The sequence below is a fragment of the Drosophila virilis genome, chromosome 4, assembly GCF_030788295.1.
Source record: "Drosophila virilis strain 15010-1051.87 chromosome 4, Dvir_AGI_RSII-ME, whole genome shotgun sequence".
In the NCBI taxonomy this organism is placed as follows: Eukaryota; Metazoa; Arthropoda; class Insecta; order Diptera; family Drosophilidae; genus Drosophila; species Drosophila virilis.
In genome coordinates, this window is record NC_091546.1 from 15,798,629 (window position 1) to 15,816,113 (window position 17,485).

Below are 17,485 nucleotides of genomic sequence, written 5' to 3' on the forward strand. Positions count from 1 at the left end.
CTGTTGTTGTTGTTGTTGTTGTTGCTGCTGCTGTTGCGAATGCCCTGCAGCAACATGCATCAAAAGCCGGCGCCCGTTTTTCATATTTCTCGGCTCATATGTTGTTGCTTTTTTGTGCGTTTTGTTTTTGTGTTTTTAATTCGTTTTCCCTCAACTCATCTGCGTCCAAAGATAGCTTAATCGATTTGCCGGCAACAACATCAGCAGACGCAGCCACAGCAGCAGCAACAACAACAACAACAACAACAACAACCTGCAACATGCCAGTGATAAATTGTTGGCAATGTGTTTATTAATTATTGTGAAATAAATAGAAATGCAAGCAGCAACAGCAGCAACAAGAACGACAACTGTTGTTGCTGCTGCATCGCTCGCTCAAAGGTGGTCTCAAGCTGCAATTGCAGCCGCATGCAACATGGCTGGCAACATTTTAGCCATGTATTGCCTCAAATTGTATGCATGTGACTGACAACAACAACAGCAACGTTCTGTTTGCTCATTTTGGTCATTTACAAATAGAAATTGCATTGATTTTGCAGTTGCTGCTGCATCTGCTGCTGTTGCTGCTGATGTTGCTGCCGGCAGCTACAACAGCAACATCTTTGGCTCTGTTGATCTGGCCGAGTGCCTGGCCTGCGCTTTGATGATATATCGCCGCCAAGTTGCTCAACTGTCCCCCTACCACAACTCTATACGCCCCGCAGCTCTCTCAGCTTTTCCATCCATATTTGATGTGCAGTTACATGTTACATGACGTTCTCGTAGTTGTCATTGGCCAAACGAGCAACAATGTTGTGTTTAGCGTTTTCTTTCCTTCTATTTAGTTTGCTTCTCTCTTTTTGCTTCTCATTTTTTTTGCATTTATTAGCATTTTGCCCTTTACTTAGTCCGCCATGTGGTTGTTGACGTTGACATTTTTTTTTTTTTGTTGCTCCTGCTGTTGTTGTTGCTGTCAGTTGCTGCTGCTGTTGAGTTGCTGCTGTTGCTGCTGTGTGTGGCAACATTTTCAATTCAATTATATTTCATGTTCATGTTGCATCGATTTACATTATAATTTGTGTCTGTAACGGAAGTCATTTGTGGCGCTAGCCACTGAAATCTGACTGGTTTTTATTACAAGTTGAACTTAAATCTACTTCAAGCTTTATCTTGGCATTTTCCTCCTTTTTTTTTCATGTCTGGAAAAGCTTGTGTTCTCATAATTCGATCTCTGAATTTTAAATAATAAAGTTTAGTCAGTAGCCAATTAATCTAACGGTGAGCTTTGTATTGAGTACACTTTGAGCTTTAACGAGTTTTTAAAGCTTCCGCAAGTAATCATATTCATATCTCTTATTTCATTTATAGGCTCTGCCTTGCGCTTTAACGAGCTTTCAAAGCTGCGTACCCAAATAATCATATTTATGCAGTTTTAAGGAGCTTCAAGCAGCGCTTTTAAAGCTGTTGCAACAGGCGTTCAAATAGTTTTTAATTTTATTCTCTTCAAGGTTAATCTCATATATTCATATAAAGTTAACTTTCAGCTTTGCAATTATTTTATGCTGCTTTCTACCAGTATAATTGTTTTCATCTTTCCGATCTCAGTCTCTCTTTGAATGCCCGAATTGTGATTATACTCATTCGTCTGCCCGCGCCCACATCTCAATCAAGTTATTTTCTTTTTTCTCCATTTCTCACCCAATGCCCCTCAATTTATAAGTACTTCCACGCTGCCAATGAACTTAATATTTGGTGTAACAAATCGTCTCATAATTTTTTGATTAGTCAGGCTACCAAATAGGCAGCCACAGCTGTGTGTATGTTATGTATTAATATCTGCTCTATCTGCCGTCAAGTGTCGCTTTCATTAAGCGCATCGAATTTCCCCCGCTGCCCGCTGTTCGGGGCCAATCACTTAAAAGCAATGACAGCTGCGAGAAAAATCTTAAGCAAAAATAAAAATTGTTTTTTGCTGAAAAATATTTCAACAAGTCAAATAAATATTTTTGGAAAGCAACTTTTCTTGACACCTTTGACATTGGCATATGGCGTCTATAGCTCAGTCAGTTAGCCGTGCAGTCAATCACACTCAATCCATCAGAGCATCAATCAATCAATCAATTAGGCCCAGCTGTCGCTCTCGCTCACTCCCACTCTCTCTCTCTCTCTCTCTCTCTCTCTCTCTCTCTCTCTCTCTCTCTCTCTCGCTATCTTTCTCTCTGTCTCGGTACGCTCAACAATATTAAGTTAAAGTGCATTTTTAGTTGTTAGCTGTTAAAGCAAACGCACCGCTCTCCAACCCCGCCAGCTGCCATTTTCCCTTTGCCTCATTTAATGTTTATAATAATAAGCAGAGTAAACAGTTTTCCACGACTAATGAGCTGCTGCTGCTGTTGCTGCTGTTGCAGCCTCCTCCACATGCTGCCCAGACTTGATCTAATGTTATGACAGCTCATCAAGTGTCAGCGCAGAACGGCGTCCGACCCGAAAACCCCCAGACCCAGACGAACCTGAACCCCTCCCCGTCTCCCCCAACACACAAACACACCCAAGTGATTCGTGAAGCGAGCATCTCTTTCACTAATGACATTTACTTTCAACGTTTATTAAATGTTGTGTGAGCTGCTTAAATCAGTTTGCCGGACATTGCCGACGGGGTTGGGCCTCGAGGATTCCGTGCTCACTCCTTGCTCCTGGCTATTCGCTTAAGTAATACGGCGGCATGAGGCAGAGGCTACACTGCGCAAAAAACCTGTCTCAATGGGTAGCCATTCTCATTAAATTAGGGATGTGCGCCCTTTAATGGTATATGCTACGCTAAAGATATTCAAAATGTTCAAAATGTTTTATAAATTTCTTACAAATAAACTGACATTTTTTGTGCTTTTTTCTATGCAACTCTTGCTATGTCACTTTTAGCATCTCCCACACTCACTTTCCCCTTTTTTCTCTTCTAGAACATCTCTCTATCAACATTCTTTCTCTCTCTCTCTCTCTTTATACTTTATTCTTTCTCTATTCCTTCAAAATTTCCTGGTATATAATACCATCTTTCTGTCTGTCCCGCTCATACTTATTACAGTTTTCGTTCTCTTTCTTGTATTTGTATTATATTCTATAAAACTCTCTTCTCTCACTCTCCCTCTCTCTTTCTCATTTTCTTTTCCCATTTCCATTGTTACTACTATACTTTTTCTCTGTGTGTAGCACTTTTGAGCTAACATATTTGCCATATCGTATATCATAATATACACATATGATATCTCTCTCCCGCTTCGTCCTGCGTTTTAATTTCATTTTTCTGGCTTATGTTCCCAGCTCTTTCTCCCTTTATCCCGCTCTCTTTTATGCCATATCCCCCGTCCTAATAATTGCTGCAATTTGTATCATCATCTCAGGCTCAATAATAACTTTGCTAAGCATTTTTCGTTCTCTTTTTACGACGTTTTAGAGGCTGGCTTCTCGTTTTGCTCGGTTTCTCTTTCAGTTGAAGGCGATTTCATGGCTCTTGATTAAGCTTTTTTTTTCTTTCGTAAGAACCTAAAAGCCTATTAACTTTTTCGGCTTTGTTTCGGCCTGTTTTCGTCGCTTTTTTGTGGTTCAATGTACGTTCCATAATTATGCGCTTTTGGCAATTAAACGACAGGCTGGCAGCCGAGCTGCTCCCCCCCGAGAGACGGCTCCAAATATGGATAGTGTCATAATTCTTGTCAGTTTGCAAGCCCCCAAGCGACCAAGGGCAAGCAAAAAAAAAAAAAAAACTGCATAAACATTTGCTGATTGAAATCAACTTTGCCATGAAATCAATCATCGAAGCAGACGGCTGCACAGAAAGCCCTTTTTTTTGCGGCCGCCGGGACTGGGCCCAGGTCTCTGTGGCCTGTGTCCTGCTCCTCGCCCTGTGCTGTGCTGTGCTGTGCTGTGCTGCGCGCTTATCCATTGCTAAAATCTTGCCCTGGCGGCATTGTCGTTGAGCAGTGTTGAGTTTCGCGCTTGAAGTGGCCCGAACCCTTGGTCTGGATTGGCATGGAGGCCGACGACGACGACGACGACGACGACGATGACGATGACGGCGATTGCGATTACGAATTGTTGCCTGCAGGACATGCAACATGTGACATTGAAACCAAAAACTTGAACTCTTCTCATGACTCACAGCAAAACTCAGAGCAACTAGAGCGCACTCGTCTAACCCAGCTCGGTCTCTGGTATTTATGATGATGTTGCCCAGTTCTTTTATTTTTTTTTTTTGTTTTCAGCTCATTTATTCATATTTACATTTAACATGCGTTTTCTCGACTCTCCTAACGAAGTCAGCGTAAATCGATATTCAATAAACGACATCTGTGTGCATTTTTTTTCTCAACCTCTCCTCTGGCTCTGTGCTACGATAATGATCTCTTTGTTTGGCCCGGAGAGCAGCTGGGCAGGCTGTATAATGGCTGGGTAGCTGTGCCCGGGCCCGGGCCCGGGGGTTAGAGCGCGTTCGATGCATATCTGTCAGGGCTGTCAAAACGAGGGGCAAGACATAAATCGGAAAAACCAAAAACGTAAAACTCGCATCATTTATGCGGCACATGCGACAGTTCCCGTCGATAAAGCTACCGTTTCCTAGATTTCTATATAAGCATCTATACCCAATCCTCTTTAATTAACTATGCACTCTTCGTATACAATATGATTTAAACATAAATTTAATTTCAATTTCTCTTTTGCTCCGTCTATTTGCAGGTAAGCAAAATTTCACAACAGAAAACCATAAAAAATACCGATCATACAAAAAAATACTACACACATACCAAATAGATCACGTCTTGGGATCTATTTCTATGTGGAGGCAAGTACAATAAATGTGGAGCATTTGGAAACTGTGTCGCGCCCATAAATCAGCCAAGCGACAGGCCCCTTCCCTCTGCTCGTAACATCTATCAAAAATAATTAATAGAAAAGTTGTCGAAATGTCAATGGGAATGACAAATCTAATTAATTTTAGCTTTTTTTTCTAAAAAACTACAAAGCACATTTGACAAATTATGAATATATAGCTGGAAAAATAAATATGAATTCATATTGTCTTATATAGTAGACAGGTTCGAGAGCTTATCGTTGTGTGAACTATGAAATTTGTTTTAAATCGGCTTACGAAATAAACAAATTAAAATCTAAATATAATACAATTAAGAGATTACGCAAATGATTAATTGGATTTTTCTTTGATGTTTTTTTTTTTTTTTTTGCCATATTTAGCCGTCTGTCCGCATTGAAATGTCAGGGTAGGACAGACTTATCAGTTTTAAGTCTGACAACCGTATTTAATGTCAGCTCTTATCTGTTGCGGGTCGTCCACATATGAACAGCTTGTTAAGCAGTTGATTTTTTATAAAGAAACTTATTGTTTTAAAAAAACAAATAATTGAATAAGATTAATTATGTGAATACGTATTAGGTTTAGTCAGAGCTATTTGTGCTGATGTTTTCAGCACAGATTTTACATTTCAATTCATAATGCTTAGTTACAATTTTAATTTCATTTATTTTGAGAATCGCAAAGAAGAGTCCGTCAACGAATGAGCAGTATTTTCTTTGGTAGCAAAGAGCATTATTTCGTCTCATAGTTCCAACCTGTTATCTCGAAACAATTATTCATTTTACAGACCTTTGACAAATGGCACGCACATTGTAATGCAGATTTGGTCTAAACGTAACTCGAAACCGGCTAAGCCAACTTCTCGGCCTCAAAACTTAAGCCAGTCACTTGGGTTACATCACTTTTAGGGCTATTTGCATATGCGAAGAGATAAACCGCACTTTATAAGTTTATGGCCGGACAGTCAAATGTACATAAGTTCTTAAAAGCCCGCTCCGCACACCAACCCAGCCATTGCAGTTTTTCAATAAAAAAATCAAAATAAATAAAAATAGTTGGGGCAACAAAAGCGAAAGCGCCGCAATGCAAAGATAACGCACAAAGATAGAATACAAAGATATAAACTATGGAGTTGATAAAGCCAGAAAAAATGCCATGCTAAAGGATGGGGGGAGGTTTGGGGGCAGGGGCATATAAATATGCTATATATGACATTGATCGCCGTCCCATGTGTGCGCGTCCTTTCGTATATTTTCCTATAGATTTTTTTCTGCTCGTCTTCTTTCACAGAGAACTCGCGCATGTTTATGGATAAAAGGGCCACTGCTGGGGCTTTTAGGTTTTTGCTGCCAGCTTTAAAAGGATTTCAATGTTGTTGCTTTTTTTTTTTTTATCAAGCATTTATGAAATTATTGATAAGCGAGCGGAGCGAACCCTTTTTTGCGGCAGCAGCTGCATGCAGCCATTCGTTCATTCATAATAATAAAAGCCAATGCATATTTTTTAAAACCTGATACTGAGTGCTTTACACCTAGGAAATATGGCTGGGATGGGGTTGGGCAGGGAAGGGAGCGTGGGTAGGGGGAGGCGACTCCACACACGCTGCTGTCGAATTTAATTAACAGTTGAAAAAGTCGCAAAGGAAAACCCCAGCCGAAGACAAAAACACAACCAAACAGCCAATAGCTAAAGAAAAACCCCAGACAAAAGAAGACAAAACAAAGCAAGAATGTTCCGAGTGAGAGTATATTCGACGAGAGTATATTCTACCCTGTAGATAGAATAAGAATGGACTGGGTAAGAGTATTGCAATATGTAGAGTATATGCTATATATAAAGAGGGTCTAAATTATATATAAATCAGTGAATCGTGTTTACAACGAGCGTATTCGACGACGGGATACCCTGCAGTTTTAGTAAGACTAGAGTAGATAACAACAATGCAATTTACAGAGCAGCTCGTATATTTAAAAGGGTTAAACTAGTAGCTAAGTTTCTTATAACCCAATTGTTCGTGTTCTAAGCGAGAGTATTCGACGAGCGGATACCCTGTAGATAGCGCTTAAAGTAATTAGATATGCAGATTATATTGTCTATATAAGAGACCAGACTTTATGGCATGTTCTCTGTCTTTTAAATACCGTTGTATAGCTTAATCAATACTCCCTCTCAGACATTTTCAATTTTAACAGGGTATACGAAGAGCTTTGAGTGGTTGACTGAGTCCCTGTGGGCTGAGGTTCGAACCCAATGGCGGCGCCAAATTAACAATATGCGTACAATGTGCGAAAAACAAGTCAAATGGAAAGAGACAGATATATAAAGAGAGGGAGAGAGACAGAGAGAAAGAAAGAACATTACTTTGTCTGAAAAGCTGTCTGAGCAGTATTTTCAGTATTTCCAACATTTTCAGCACCTTGGGGCGTTTTGGCTCATTAGCGCGGCGGCGGAGGCAGCTACTCAGACACATTTCTTTTATTTTGGGGGGGGCGCCAGCGTTGCCAGACTTGGCGTGCTCTGGCATAAATTTGACATTGAAAATGTTGAATGGTTCTGCGGCGGGACTCTACAAGTACTGCAAACCCTTGAGAGTCGACCCTTTTGCTGCCCCGCGGGCTGGCTGCGGTTTTGCCTGGGTTTTGTCTAATCAAATGTGTGAGCCTGAGGTCTAGCAGAGGGTCGATGTAATTTATACATTCATATATATATATATATATGCTTATATCCCTAAATCCTTATGTTGTTTTGTGTTGGGTTCATATTAATAACAGCTCGAACATTTAAATAAATTATTTGATTTTTTGATTTCTTGCATTTTGTTGCAATCATAAAAACAATAAAAATGCGTCTGGGTGACAAGGAGTGAGGGGTGTTCTTCTCGTTTTGTCTCTTTTGCTTACATGTTTTTCTCTCAGCACTCAGCCTCTGTTCCTTTGCGGGAAATGAAATCCCCACATTATGGCCATAATCCCCGTTGGTTTATTGCGGTTTTTATGGGCCTGGTCCCGGGCTCGCCTGGGCAAATATTTTGGCTCTGTCTGTCTCCCGTTTTGTCCTCGACTCCTTGTGCATATTACATAAATGTGATAATGATTTATGCGCCGGCTCCGGTTCCGACTCCGACTCCTGGCTCCTGACTCCTGGCTCCGGTTCAGGCTTCTGTCTTGGCCCACATCCGCCGTTGCGTCGTGTTGTTAGGTAAATACCAGCATTTAAATAATTGGCAGCCAGGCAGCTTCCGCTCTAGGCCCAGTCGCTCGCCCTCCCCTCCCCTCCCCATCTCCTTTCCGCGACGCCTAAGCAAACAAACAACAAGCGAGGCGCGCAAATACAAAGACAAACAACAAACACTGTAAAACAGGAACAGGAAGAACAATGCGCACTTTGCACCATTTTTCTTACACTTTGCATTGCAATGTGGGCAACAACAACAATCACACACACACACACACACACACACACACACACACATGCACACACACGTACGCGCACTTGTAAAAGTTTTATTGCACTCTCAGATTTGCAGGAGCAACTTCTGAAGTGGGGAGTCATTTGTTTCGCTGTCGTGAATATTGCAGGGCATATTTATTATACGGGCTTCCAATAGACGTCTTAACTACTGCATAAAAGAAGAAGACACTTGGCTTAATCTCAGCAAGTATTTGAGTTTGTATACCGTAATTTCCCGTAAGGCCCTCAGGTATGGAAATAGTGTTATTTCCAGTTGAAAGATTTTGATGACAGTTGAAAACAAGCGCGAAAAGTAGACAAAACAAATTACAACAACTTATCGTTTCCTTTGAAAAGAAGCTCAATAATTTAATACACAAATTAACATAACCTTCATTTTCTGTATGTTTTTCAAGTTTTTTTTACTGCATTCCGATATATAATAAAATGATTAATTATATATTACCTTTTTTTTTTTAATGTTTAAACAGTTTTTTGAATACAGCACATAAAAAGATTCAACATAACCTCAAAATCATAACTTCATATCCTTCACTTCCACTATTCAAAAGTTTCCGATTCTCTGAAAGCTTTTGTTAGGCTTACGGCAGCAAAAACGGTTTAAAAAATTATAAGCGCCACACATATGTACATATTTAGTTGATGAACTACAACAACAATAACTCAATACAGAAATATGCAGAACACTCACACACACATACACACACACGCGCGCGCACTTCCCTCTCTTACGCTCTCATATTTACTTACATAAAGCTTAAGTGGCAAAAGTTGTGCCAAAGGCTTACAAAACTCTTGAGGGCCTCCCCCTTCGCCCCTTCCACTTGCCAATCGGCAAAGGAAACCCTTTCCACAGCTACAGCTCTCTCACAGCCCCTCATTCTCTCTTGCTCGCTCTGTCGCCCTCTAGCTTTCTATGGTTAGTTCTCATAACGTTCGCGAAAGTTGCATGCACATTAAAAATTAAACATTCAACATAAATAAATAAATGGTAGCAAAAGTAGAAATAGCAAGAACAACAACAACAGCTGCTGGCGGCAAATCAAAAACTTTGCTGCTGTTGTTGTTGCTGTTATAGTCGCTTGGCTGTTGCACTAAAAGCTTATAAATTATTGTTGAGTTGCCATGTTGAGCCATTGCAGGAACAACAACAACAACAACTACAAGAAGAAGAAGAAGAAAAAGAACAAGAACAACAGCTCGATTGGCACTGTCAAGCTTGGTTAATTTTTTAACAGCGACGCCTACGTCAACAGAAGCAGCGCAGCAGTGTGAACGATACGGTTACTTGATTCCAGAGCAGAGCCTTACAGTTAGCTGCCTGCGATTTGATGCCTTTGAAAAGCTGTCACAATTTGACTTTTGCTTTTCTGCCTAATCTCTTGATGTCAACGACAAACTTCGACTTACATTTTTGCCCGGGGCTAAAAACTAAGGAAATTATGTGAAATTTAAACAAGACAACTTTATTTCCATTTTCCCTTGATTGTGCGTGTGTGTGTGTGTGTGCAATGCAAGAACTGAAGAATTATTTTATTGAGTTACATGTATACACACGCATGCAGAGGCAAATATAGAGATGGAGGGAGGAAGGGGCATGCCGAATGCTTGCCGTATAGACAAACATATCATAATCAGTGGTTTTCCGGCGGGCTGCATCTACAACAAGTACAACAATTTAGCCCAACAGCTGTTTGTCTGGACATTTTCCACCTGCACTGGGCTCCTTTTGCTGCCAGCTAGAGATGGGCGCGTGTCGCAAACGTACAAAATGTACAGACATATATAACAGCATGCTAACTCATCATAATTTTTTAATATTGAATAAATTACTTTTATTTCTTATATATGCCAAATAAAATTTCCTAAGACGAACTTGCAAAAAGGTTCGTGTCACGCGCCCATCTCTACGTGCATTTTACACGGCGGCCAGCTATTCGGTGCTTGTTTGATTACAAGCTGTCTTGTGGGTGCCACAACAACAAGATCGTGTGGAGCGACAGCAGAGAGAGCGTGAGAGGAAGAGACATGTAAGGGCAGCTACTTACATATTTGCATATGCATTTGTGGGCAGCTGCTGGGTCCATCTCCATCTGTTTTCTGCCCCTCCCCAAAGGCTGCTTTTTCTTTGCGCCATCGTTTGTGTTTGTCGAAAGTTGTGATTTTGCGTTGTTAGTGTTGCTGTTGTTGTTGACATGCTAATAATGATCATATTGGCGCAACTGCTTGGGAACGCAACTCTTAGCACCCAGCAGCCAGTGGCCAAAGTCAAATAACAGCGACAAATTAGCAGCAGAAGAAGAAGAGAAGAAGAATAGCGGGAAGAGAGCGCACAACAGCTGCTGCTGCTGCTGTTGGGATACGTCTCAAAGGCAGACATTTTTATGCTTATGCCAGACAAACAACAACAACTGCGGCAACAGCAACTGCAAACAACAACAAAACGCGCAAAAGCACATAAACTAAGATAACATACGCACAAACGCAGCAGCAACAGCAACAACAGCAGCCGTAGATTTCTTAACAGCGGCAACAACAAATGCACTTCCTGTTATTATTGCTGCTGCTGTTGTTGTTGCAGTGCTGCCGCAACTCCATTGCATTATGGGCTGGCACATGCCCGCTCCACTCTCTCCAGCTTCTGTGCCTGTGTGTGTGAGTGAGTGTGCGTGCGTGTGTTTGCTTAGGTGTATGTTCGCTTGCATGATTTCAACGCCGGCAGCACTTTGCTGTTTATTTACACAGACTTCTTTTACATTATTTCATATGCATAAATTGCCAGCGCACGCAGCCACCCACACACATATGCACATAACTACACCTACACGGAACAACACGCACACAAGTAAAGTGCGTGCGCCAAATGAGCGTAATTAAGTGCAAAGTCTTGCTCTACCACTCGCACTCCCATTTACTCTCATTCATTCGCTCTAACGCTGCTTCTGCCGTGTAGCTTAAAAACAAAGTAGCGTTGACGTCGACTGAGCTGCTGCAGTCTCTACCGAAATTTTTGCGGCTTCTCTGTGCTGCAGTTTTTGCTTCTTTTTCGTTTTCGGCTACCGAAAGAACGAAGCGCATAAAAAGCAACAAGTAACAAACGGGACTGCACTGTACTAGAGTTTGATAGTTTTCAGAGTCAATTAGTCATTCAGCTACCAATTATTTACATGTATGTATCAAAGGCAGGGTATTTCAAAGTCAATGTGACTCATGCTTTATACTTTTTAGATATTAATTCAGTAAAGCAAATAAAAACTTTCGTCTTTCTGACTTTTTGTAGGATTTTCTTGTAGTAAATTTTACATATTTTCACTTACCTGATTTACAGTTGTTTTTGTAGTTCAGCTACTGCTGCTGCTAGGAAGCTTATCGAAGTTTCCTTTTTGTGTGTATTTGCGTTACTTCAATTTTCTCTCTCTTTGTTCATGTGTTAAAAATGCAAAAAATGCTTTTTACTTTTTGCATATGTTTGTGTTGATTTTGCTGCAACATATTTTTGCTTAATTAAATATTTTGTTAGCTGGCCAAAGAATTTTCTCTTTGCACGAAGCCAAAGGTAATGCACTAAAAAAAATATATGAATAAAATAACACACACACACTTGTTTGTTTGTACAATTTTAATAATCAGCTCTACCGCATTGCCGAGCTTTATTAGCATGAGAGAGAACTATTCAACAGGCATTTACTTTATGTTCACCTCGTCTCTTTTGGCATTTCATCATTTAAATTAGCACACTGTCGCCTTGACGACAGAGGCAGCGCAGCAGCAACAACAACAAAGGGATACGCAATGCCCACACAGAGAGAGAGAGAGGGAGCGTGAGAGTGAGTGTGCGAATAAGTGAGAGTGGGGGTAGAGTGCAAAATCAGACAATAGCCAAAGCTGTGTATTAAACAAAGCGTAGAGCACAAAAGGATGCTGCTGCTGCTGTTGCTGCCCAGCTTGCTGGCATGGCACAAAAGCAATTGACAAATGTACCAAGGTGCGCTTCTCTGCAATTCCTCTGCACACACACACACACACACACACACACACACACGCATTTGATAAATGGCATCGTGAAGCTCAAAGCGAAATTAGTGAATAGTGATTTTTCATAGTGATAACAATGTCACGATGTGATTTGATTTGCATGCCGTTTCATTTCACAGTCTCTCTGCTGAATCAACTTTTTCGAGCATAACTATATTTGATTTTTTGCACACATTTAATTCTTTTGTAACTCAATTTTACCATTCTTCTGTTTCATATTCCCTTTCAATTCGCACACTCGTTCGTTAGCTGCAAACGCTCTTCTCTTCGCTTCTCTCTAACTGTAATATCTCTTCAATCACAGGTTGCAACGGTGCTTTTTCGTTCAGCCCTCTCTCTTTCTCTCTCTCTCTCTCACTCATTACTATCCGCTTTCAATAAATCTGCAGAACTTAATTTCCGGCTGAATGATGTTACTATCGCCCATTCCTAGTCCTCCCGCAAAACACACACAAAAACACACACACACATATTTTTCACCTTTAAGCGCTTTTTGTAATTACATTTCAGCTGTTCTCCATTTCGCTGGCCATTGTTGTTGTTGTTGTTGTTGTTGCTGTTGTTTTCACTGTTGCTGCCGCTTTTAATAAAGTTTATCTAGCGTTGTCCTTTGTTTCATTCTTATCGACATGCTGTAAATTTATGTTTAGTCTGCTTCGTCCTGTCCGCTTCTCGTTCTGTCTGCACCGTGGGCGAGCAAATATTTTCTTGAAGTTAATTGAATTTGATGCGTGGACCGAAATTCAAGTGAATTTCATTGCTCCTTAACATAATTTCAGCTCGGATTTTGCTCCTTGGGGGGATTTGCTGCAAATAGATGTATTTTCATTTTCCACCAAGAAACTCTAATGGCGCATTAAGTGACAAAACTTGTTTAAAGTAGGCAAGATGTATTGCCAGTCCCTAGAGAGGGCCACTTGAGACACATATGTTTGATCTTAAGTCTGTAATAACGGAACACGCCCTTGGTGGTCAAATGAAGAAAAGAAAATAACCCTCCTAAGTGGTTGACGGCAAGGGTTTACTTTATTCTTTCAATTCCTGCAACAGTTCAGCAACAAAATTTGTTAATTTTCCAACTCTCTTTTATCATTTGCCAGGTGAAAATCCACACATCATCGAACATCCCATGGACACGACGGTGCCAAAAAATGATCCATTCACGTTCAACTGCAAGGCCGAGGGCAGTCCAACACCAACGATCCAATGGTTCAAGGATGGACGCGAACTGAAAACGGATGCGGGCTCGCATCGCATAATGCTGCCCGCGGGTGGTTTATTCTTTCTGAAGGTGAGTTAAGAGGCCCGACTAGACTCTATCATTATGTTCGGTTACAGCTGCTGCTTTCATAACATGCGAAATTTCATTCGAACTCTTTTGGAACCCCTGCCCCTCACTCGCTCTCCACGTTTCTTCCTCTCTTCTCTCACACGCCTGAGAAACGCAACACATTTGTGCATAAATTTTTGCTCATATTATTTTATGCGCTTCCGATTGGTTGCATTTCGATCGGAAAGTAAAACGAAGTGCAGACAGCGCATAACAATAAAAACAAGAGCATGATACGAAGCGTAGAGGTGGGGGCAGGGAAGGGGGCAGTAACTCACTCTTCGGCCTAGGCCCGAAACACTTGCGAATTGTCTAGCCGAGTGAGCGGCTGTCGCTGAGCATTAGAGATGGGCGCATTTCAAGAAAAGGAACACAAAGAGAAGGCACAAAAAAGTACAGTAAGAGACACTGTACATTGTTTTCAAAGGCGTAAAAGGGAACGAAACTAAATATGGGAATTTGCAATGGAAAGTATTTCATATAAATGCTGACGTCTTTTCCAGTCGCTGGAAGGCGGAGAAGAATATTTTGGACATGGGTTGAATTTGTTGTATTTGCCAAGGTCTATGGAAGGCTTTGTATAGTTTTTTAATAGAAAATACCCCACAAAGCAAATAAATTACAATACATAGAAGAGAATATTTTTATGAAAAATGCATAAAGAAACTTTACATTGGATACTTTCACCCAAAATGCTCCAAACATAAAATAACCAGACATTTCTAGGAGTTTCCAGTTCAATTATTTTTTTCAATGTTTTCATTTCTTGCCCTTAAATATCGACCCGTTCCCATCTCTACTTTCACCCAACCCCATTTGCCCAACGTGCGTGCACATTTCACAATTTTAGCTAACGAGACGCAGTGCGGGGGTTCACCCTCCGCCCACTCAACCCCCCCTAGATTGCAATTTTTGTCAGTTGATGTTTTATTTTTCTGCTTCTTATTTTTTCGGCTGCCGCTGCTTTGTTTATATTACATTCCCCCCTCCCCTCCCCCCCGCGCAGTTGATTTTCATTAAATGCAACAAAAATTTATTTGATATAAATTTAATTTTTTCTTTTGACTGGAATTTAACGAATTACTTCGAGCTGGGCGAGTTTTGAATTGAGATTTTGTTAAATTGTTGTTCAACTAATGCTGGCGAATGGGTTGCAATATTTTGGACGCCAGTGTCCGGCCGGACGCACTAAGAGTATTTTCGAGCACGGGTGGAGGGGGTGGGTTGTTGAGGTTATATCATTAAAAATGGCCTCGCAACAATTTGCATCATACGCTCGCTTATTTACAGTTACTTGGGCATATCTCGGCCCGAACAGCTCCGGCAATTCGTGATGAGTTCCTGTCAGCCCACCGCCCTCTTCGAACCCCCCACCCACCCGCAGCAGTTTATTTTTATTGTTTTCAATGGCATTTTGGGCATTTTTGGAGTCGTGCCCCAATCCTAAGTGACTTGTCGGCAAGCTTACAGTTTGTTGCCAATTAAAACTGAAGTGGCCAAGTGATTAAGGCACAACACAGGCCCTCCGACCTCAACTGGACCCTGGGGTTGTTGCAAGTGTTCGTCTGGTTGTGTGTAATTCAGCTGTTGTTGTTGTTGTTGTTGTTGTTATATTAATTAAATTAAATTGCGTATACGCAGCGTGGACTGGTCAGAGCGGCTAGAGTCAGGGTCGTGGCACGTTTTCACTTTCAGTTTTATTTGATTTTGGTTGAACGAGCTTCATTCTGTTTTGATCTTTGTGCCGGCGACACGTGTCGCACTTAAGCCCCTAACTACTCGTACTTAATGCCCAACCCCAGCTTACACATAACTCCAATAATGTATCTAATCTTCTTATCTAACTCCCTCTCTCTCTCTATCTCTCTCTCTCGCTCTTGCAGGTCATACACTCGCGCCGGGAGAGCGATGCGGGCACCTATTGGTGCCAGGCGAAGAACGAGTTCGGCGTGGCGCGTTCCAGAAATGCAACATTGCAAGTCGCATGTAAGTAGATCATCTAAAATATCAAATAAGAATATTTCTTTATTTCCAAATATTAGCATGATACATTGAAAAAACTTTTGCAGAACTACATCTTAAGCATTCCTGTACATATTCTGTAATTTTTAGCTAAATCCCGTGAGAGTTAAGGATTGCTATTCCAGTTAGCATAGACTTTTCTTGACAAAATATCGAAAGCAAATTAGGTGAAAGCTCTTAGCACATCCCACAATGCAAATATCAATATAATATTCTCAGCTTTACAAATACAAATACTTTTTTTTTGTAAAACCCCTTTTTAGAACCTCCTGTGCATAAACTAGAATCTTTAGCCAAATCCTATGAGAGTTAAGTGTTATTAACTTGAGCTTTGCCTTGCAGTCTAGTTGCTTAGCCGATTTTCTTTAGTCTTTCTTTAGTCTTCAGTCTACTTTGTAGGAGTTAAAGGATTATAAGATCTACTGAATGTACTGAACCTAATTGGCAAAGCCCGCCATGTAACATACACAGATTTAAGAATATTGAAACATTTTATTTTGTAAAAACTCTTTTTATTACATACTCCGCATATTCTATAAATTTTAGCCAAATTCCATGTAAGTTAGGGGTTGTTAATCCAGTAAATTGAGGTTTTCATAAGCAAATTTGGGTTTTTAGCCTAAAGTCTGCCTGCCTTAGCTGATTCACAGACATCCTATAGTCTGCACGCCATTTTTGAGTAATTATTAATAGTTACTTTAAAATGCACTTTATATAAAAACCACGATAGGCACATGTCCGAAAAAAGCCACTCAACGACTTTGATCGATTGACGTTGCACATTTACAGCTAATGAACTTTTGTGGCTTGCATTTGGGCAGGCGGAGCAACCCTTTTCAATTCCAAAAACAATTGCATTGCATGTCCAGTTTGAGTTCCTGTTCCTGTTGCCTGCTGCCTGCTGCTTGCTGCCTGGTAACTGACGGGCACGTCATGCATTCGCATTGCTTTCTAATTAATAAAATGAAACATTTCGCAAAAATGTTTTGTAATTGATATACACAGCGATTAGGATTCTAAGGGTTGAGGTGGGGCGCATTTTTTGGGGCTGCTGCGCGGTTGCCAAGGGCTGCCGCCCAAGCAGATTAATTAATATTGCGAGAAGGTTTTCAAATTTCTGCTGTACTTGAGCTCATTTAAAGGGCTATCAACGTGGGCAGTTGATGGTCTTCACCTGCTTACAATTGTTTATCTTTAACAATATTGTACGGTTGAGCACACTTTTTGCTCGGTTCGGATTGTAAAACTCTGAACTTGTTTGCGGAGCAGCTTTGTTGCCTTTGGCGTGCACTGAAGCGCATTATGCGTTTATTGAAGTGCATTTTGCATTTTACATTTTGTATTCTCCATTTAAATACCCTGTACACGTTGTGGGCATTCAAAAGGTCGCTCGACGTTGGGTTTGTGTAGGTAACATGGCGAAGGTTTCATGTTCGTATCAGAAATAACTTTTCCGCTGGCTATTTCCTCGGAGAAAACATAATGAAAAAGATATGACTTTAAGTACGATAGTGAAAACCACGGTTAAATACTTAGGAATTTAATAGCTTTTCCCTCGAAGAAAACATTTGAATATAGCTCTAACTTTTGGTATGCACATATCTAAGTTTACCATCTACAAGTTCCGACAATTTCAGAATAATCGCATAATAAACCTAAGAGTTATGATCGATCTTGTTTAAGAACTAGCACGATTAATGAAAGGTATCGATAAGTCTTTGATCGATACTTTTGACGATTGTGAAACACATTTATACGAATAAATTCAGATCTAGACAAAG

General features: G+C 40.7%; 1 protein-coding gene and 1 long non-coding RNA gene across 2 annotated transcripts in view; one reads left to right on the plus strand and one right to left on the minus strand.

Annotated features, from left to right (window-relative positions):
* Window positions 1-11,967, minus strand: part of LOC138911284 (uncharacterized) — a 223,617-nt gene extending 211,650 nt beyond the window's left edge. The window contains exon 1 of the long non-coding RNA XR_011416767.1: window positions 11,635-11,967. This is a non-coding gene — a long non-coding RNA (uncharacterized lncRNA). The remainder of the gene's footprint in view (window positions 1-11,634) is intronic.
* Window positions 1-17,485, plus strand: part of robo2 (roundabout 2) — a 53,889-nt gene that overhangs the window by 17,119 nt on the left and 19,285 nt on the right. The window contains exons 2-3 of the mRNA XM_002051682.3: window positions 13,453-13,643; window positions 15,566-15,668. Of these exons, the coding sequence (XP_002051718.3) occupies window positions 13,453-13,643; window positions 15,566-15,668 (294 nt within the window). The remainder of the gene's footprint in view (window positions 1-13,452; window positions 13,644-15,565; window positions 15,669-17,485) is intronic.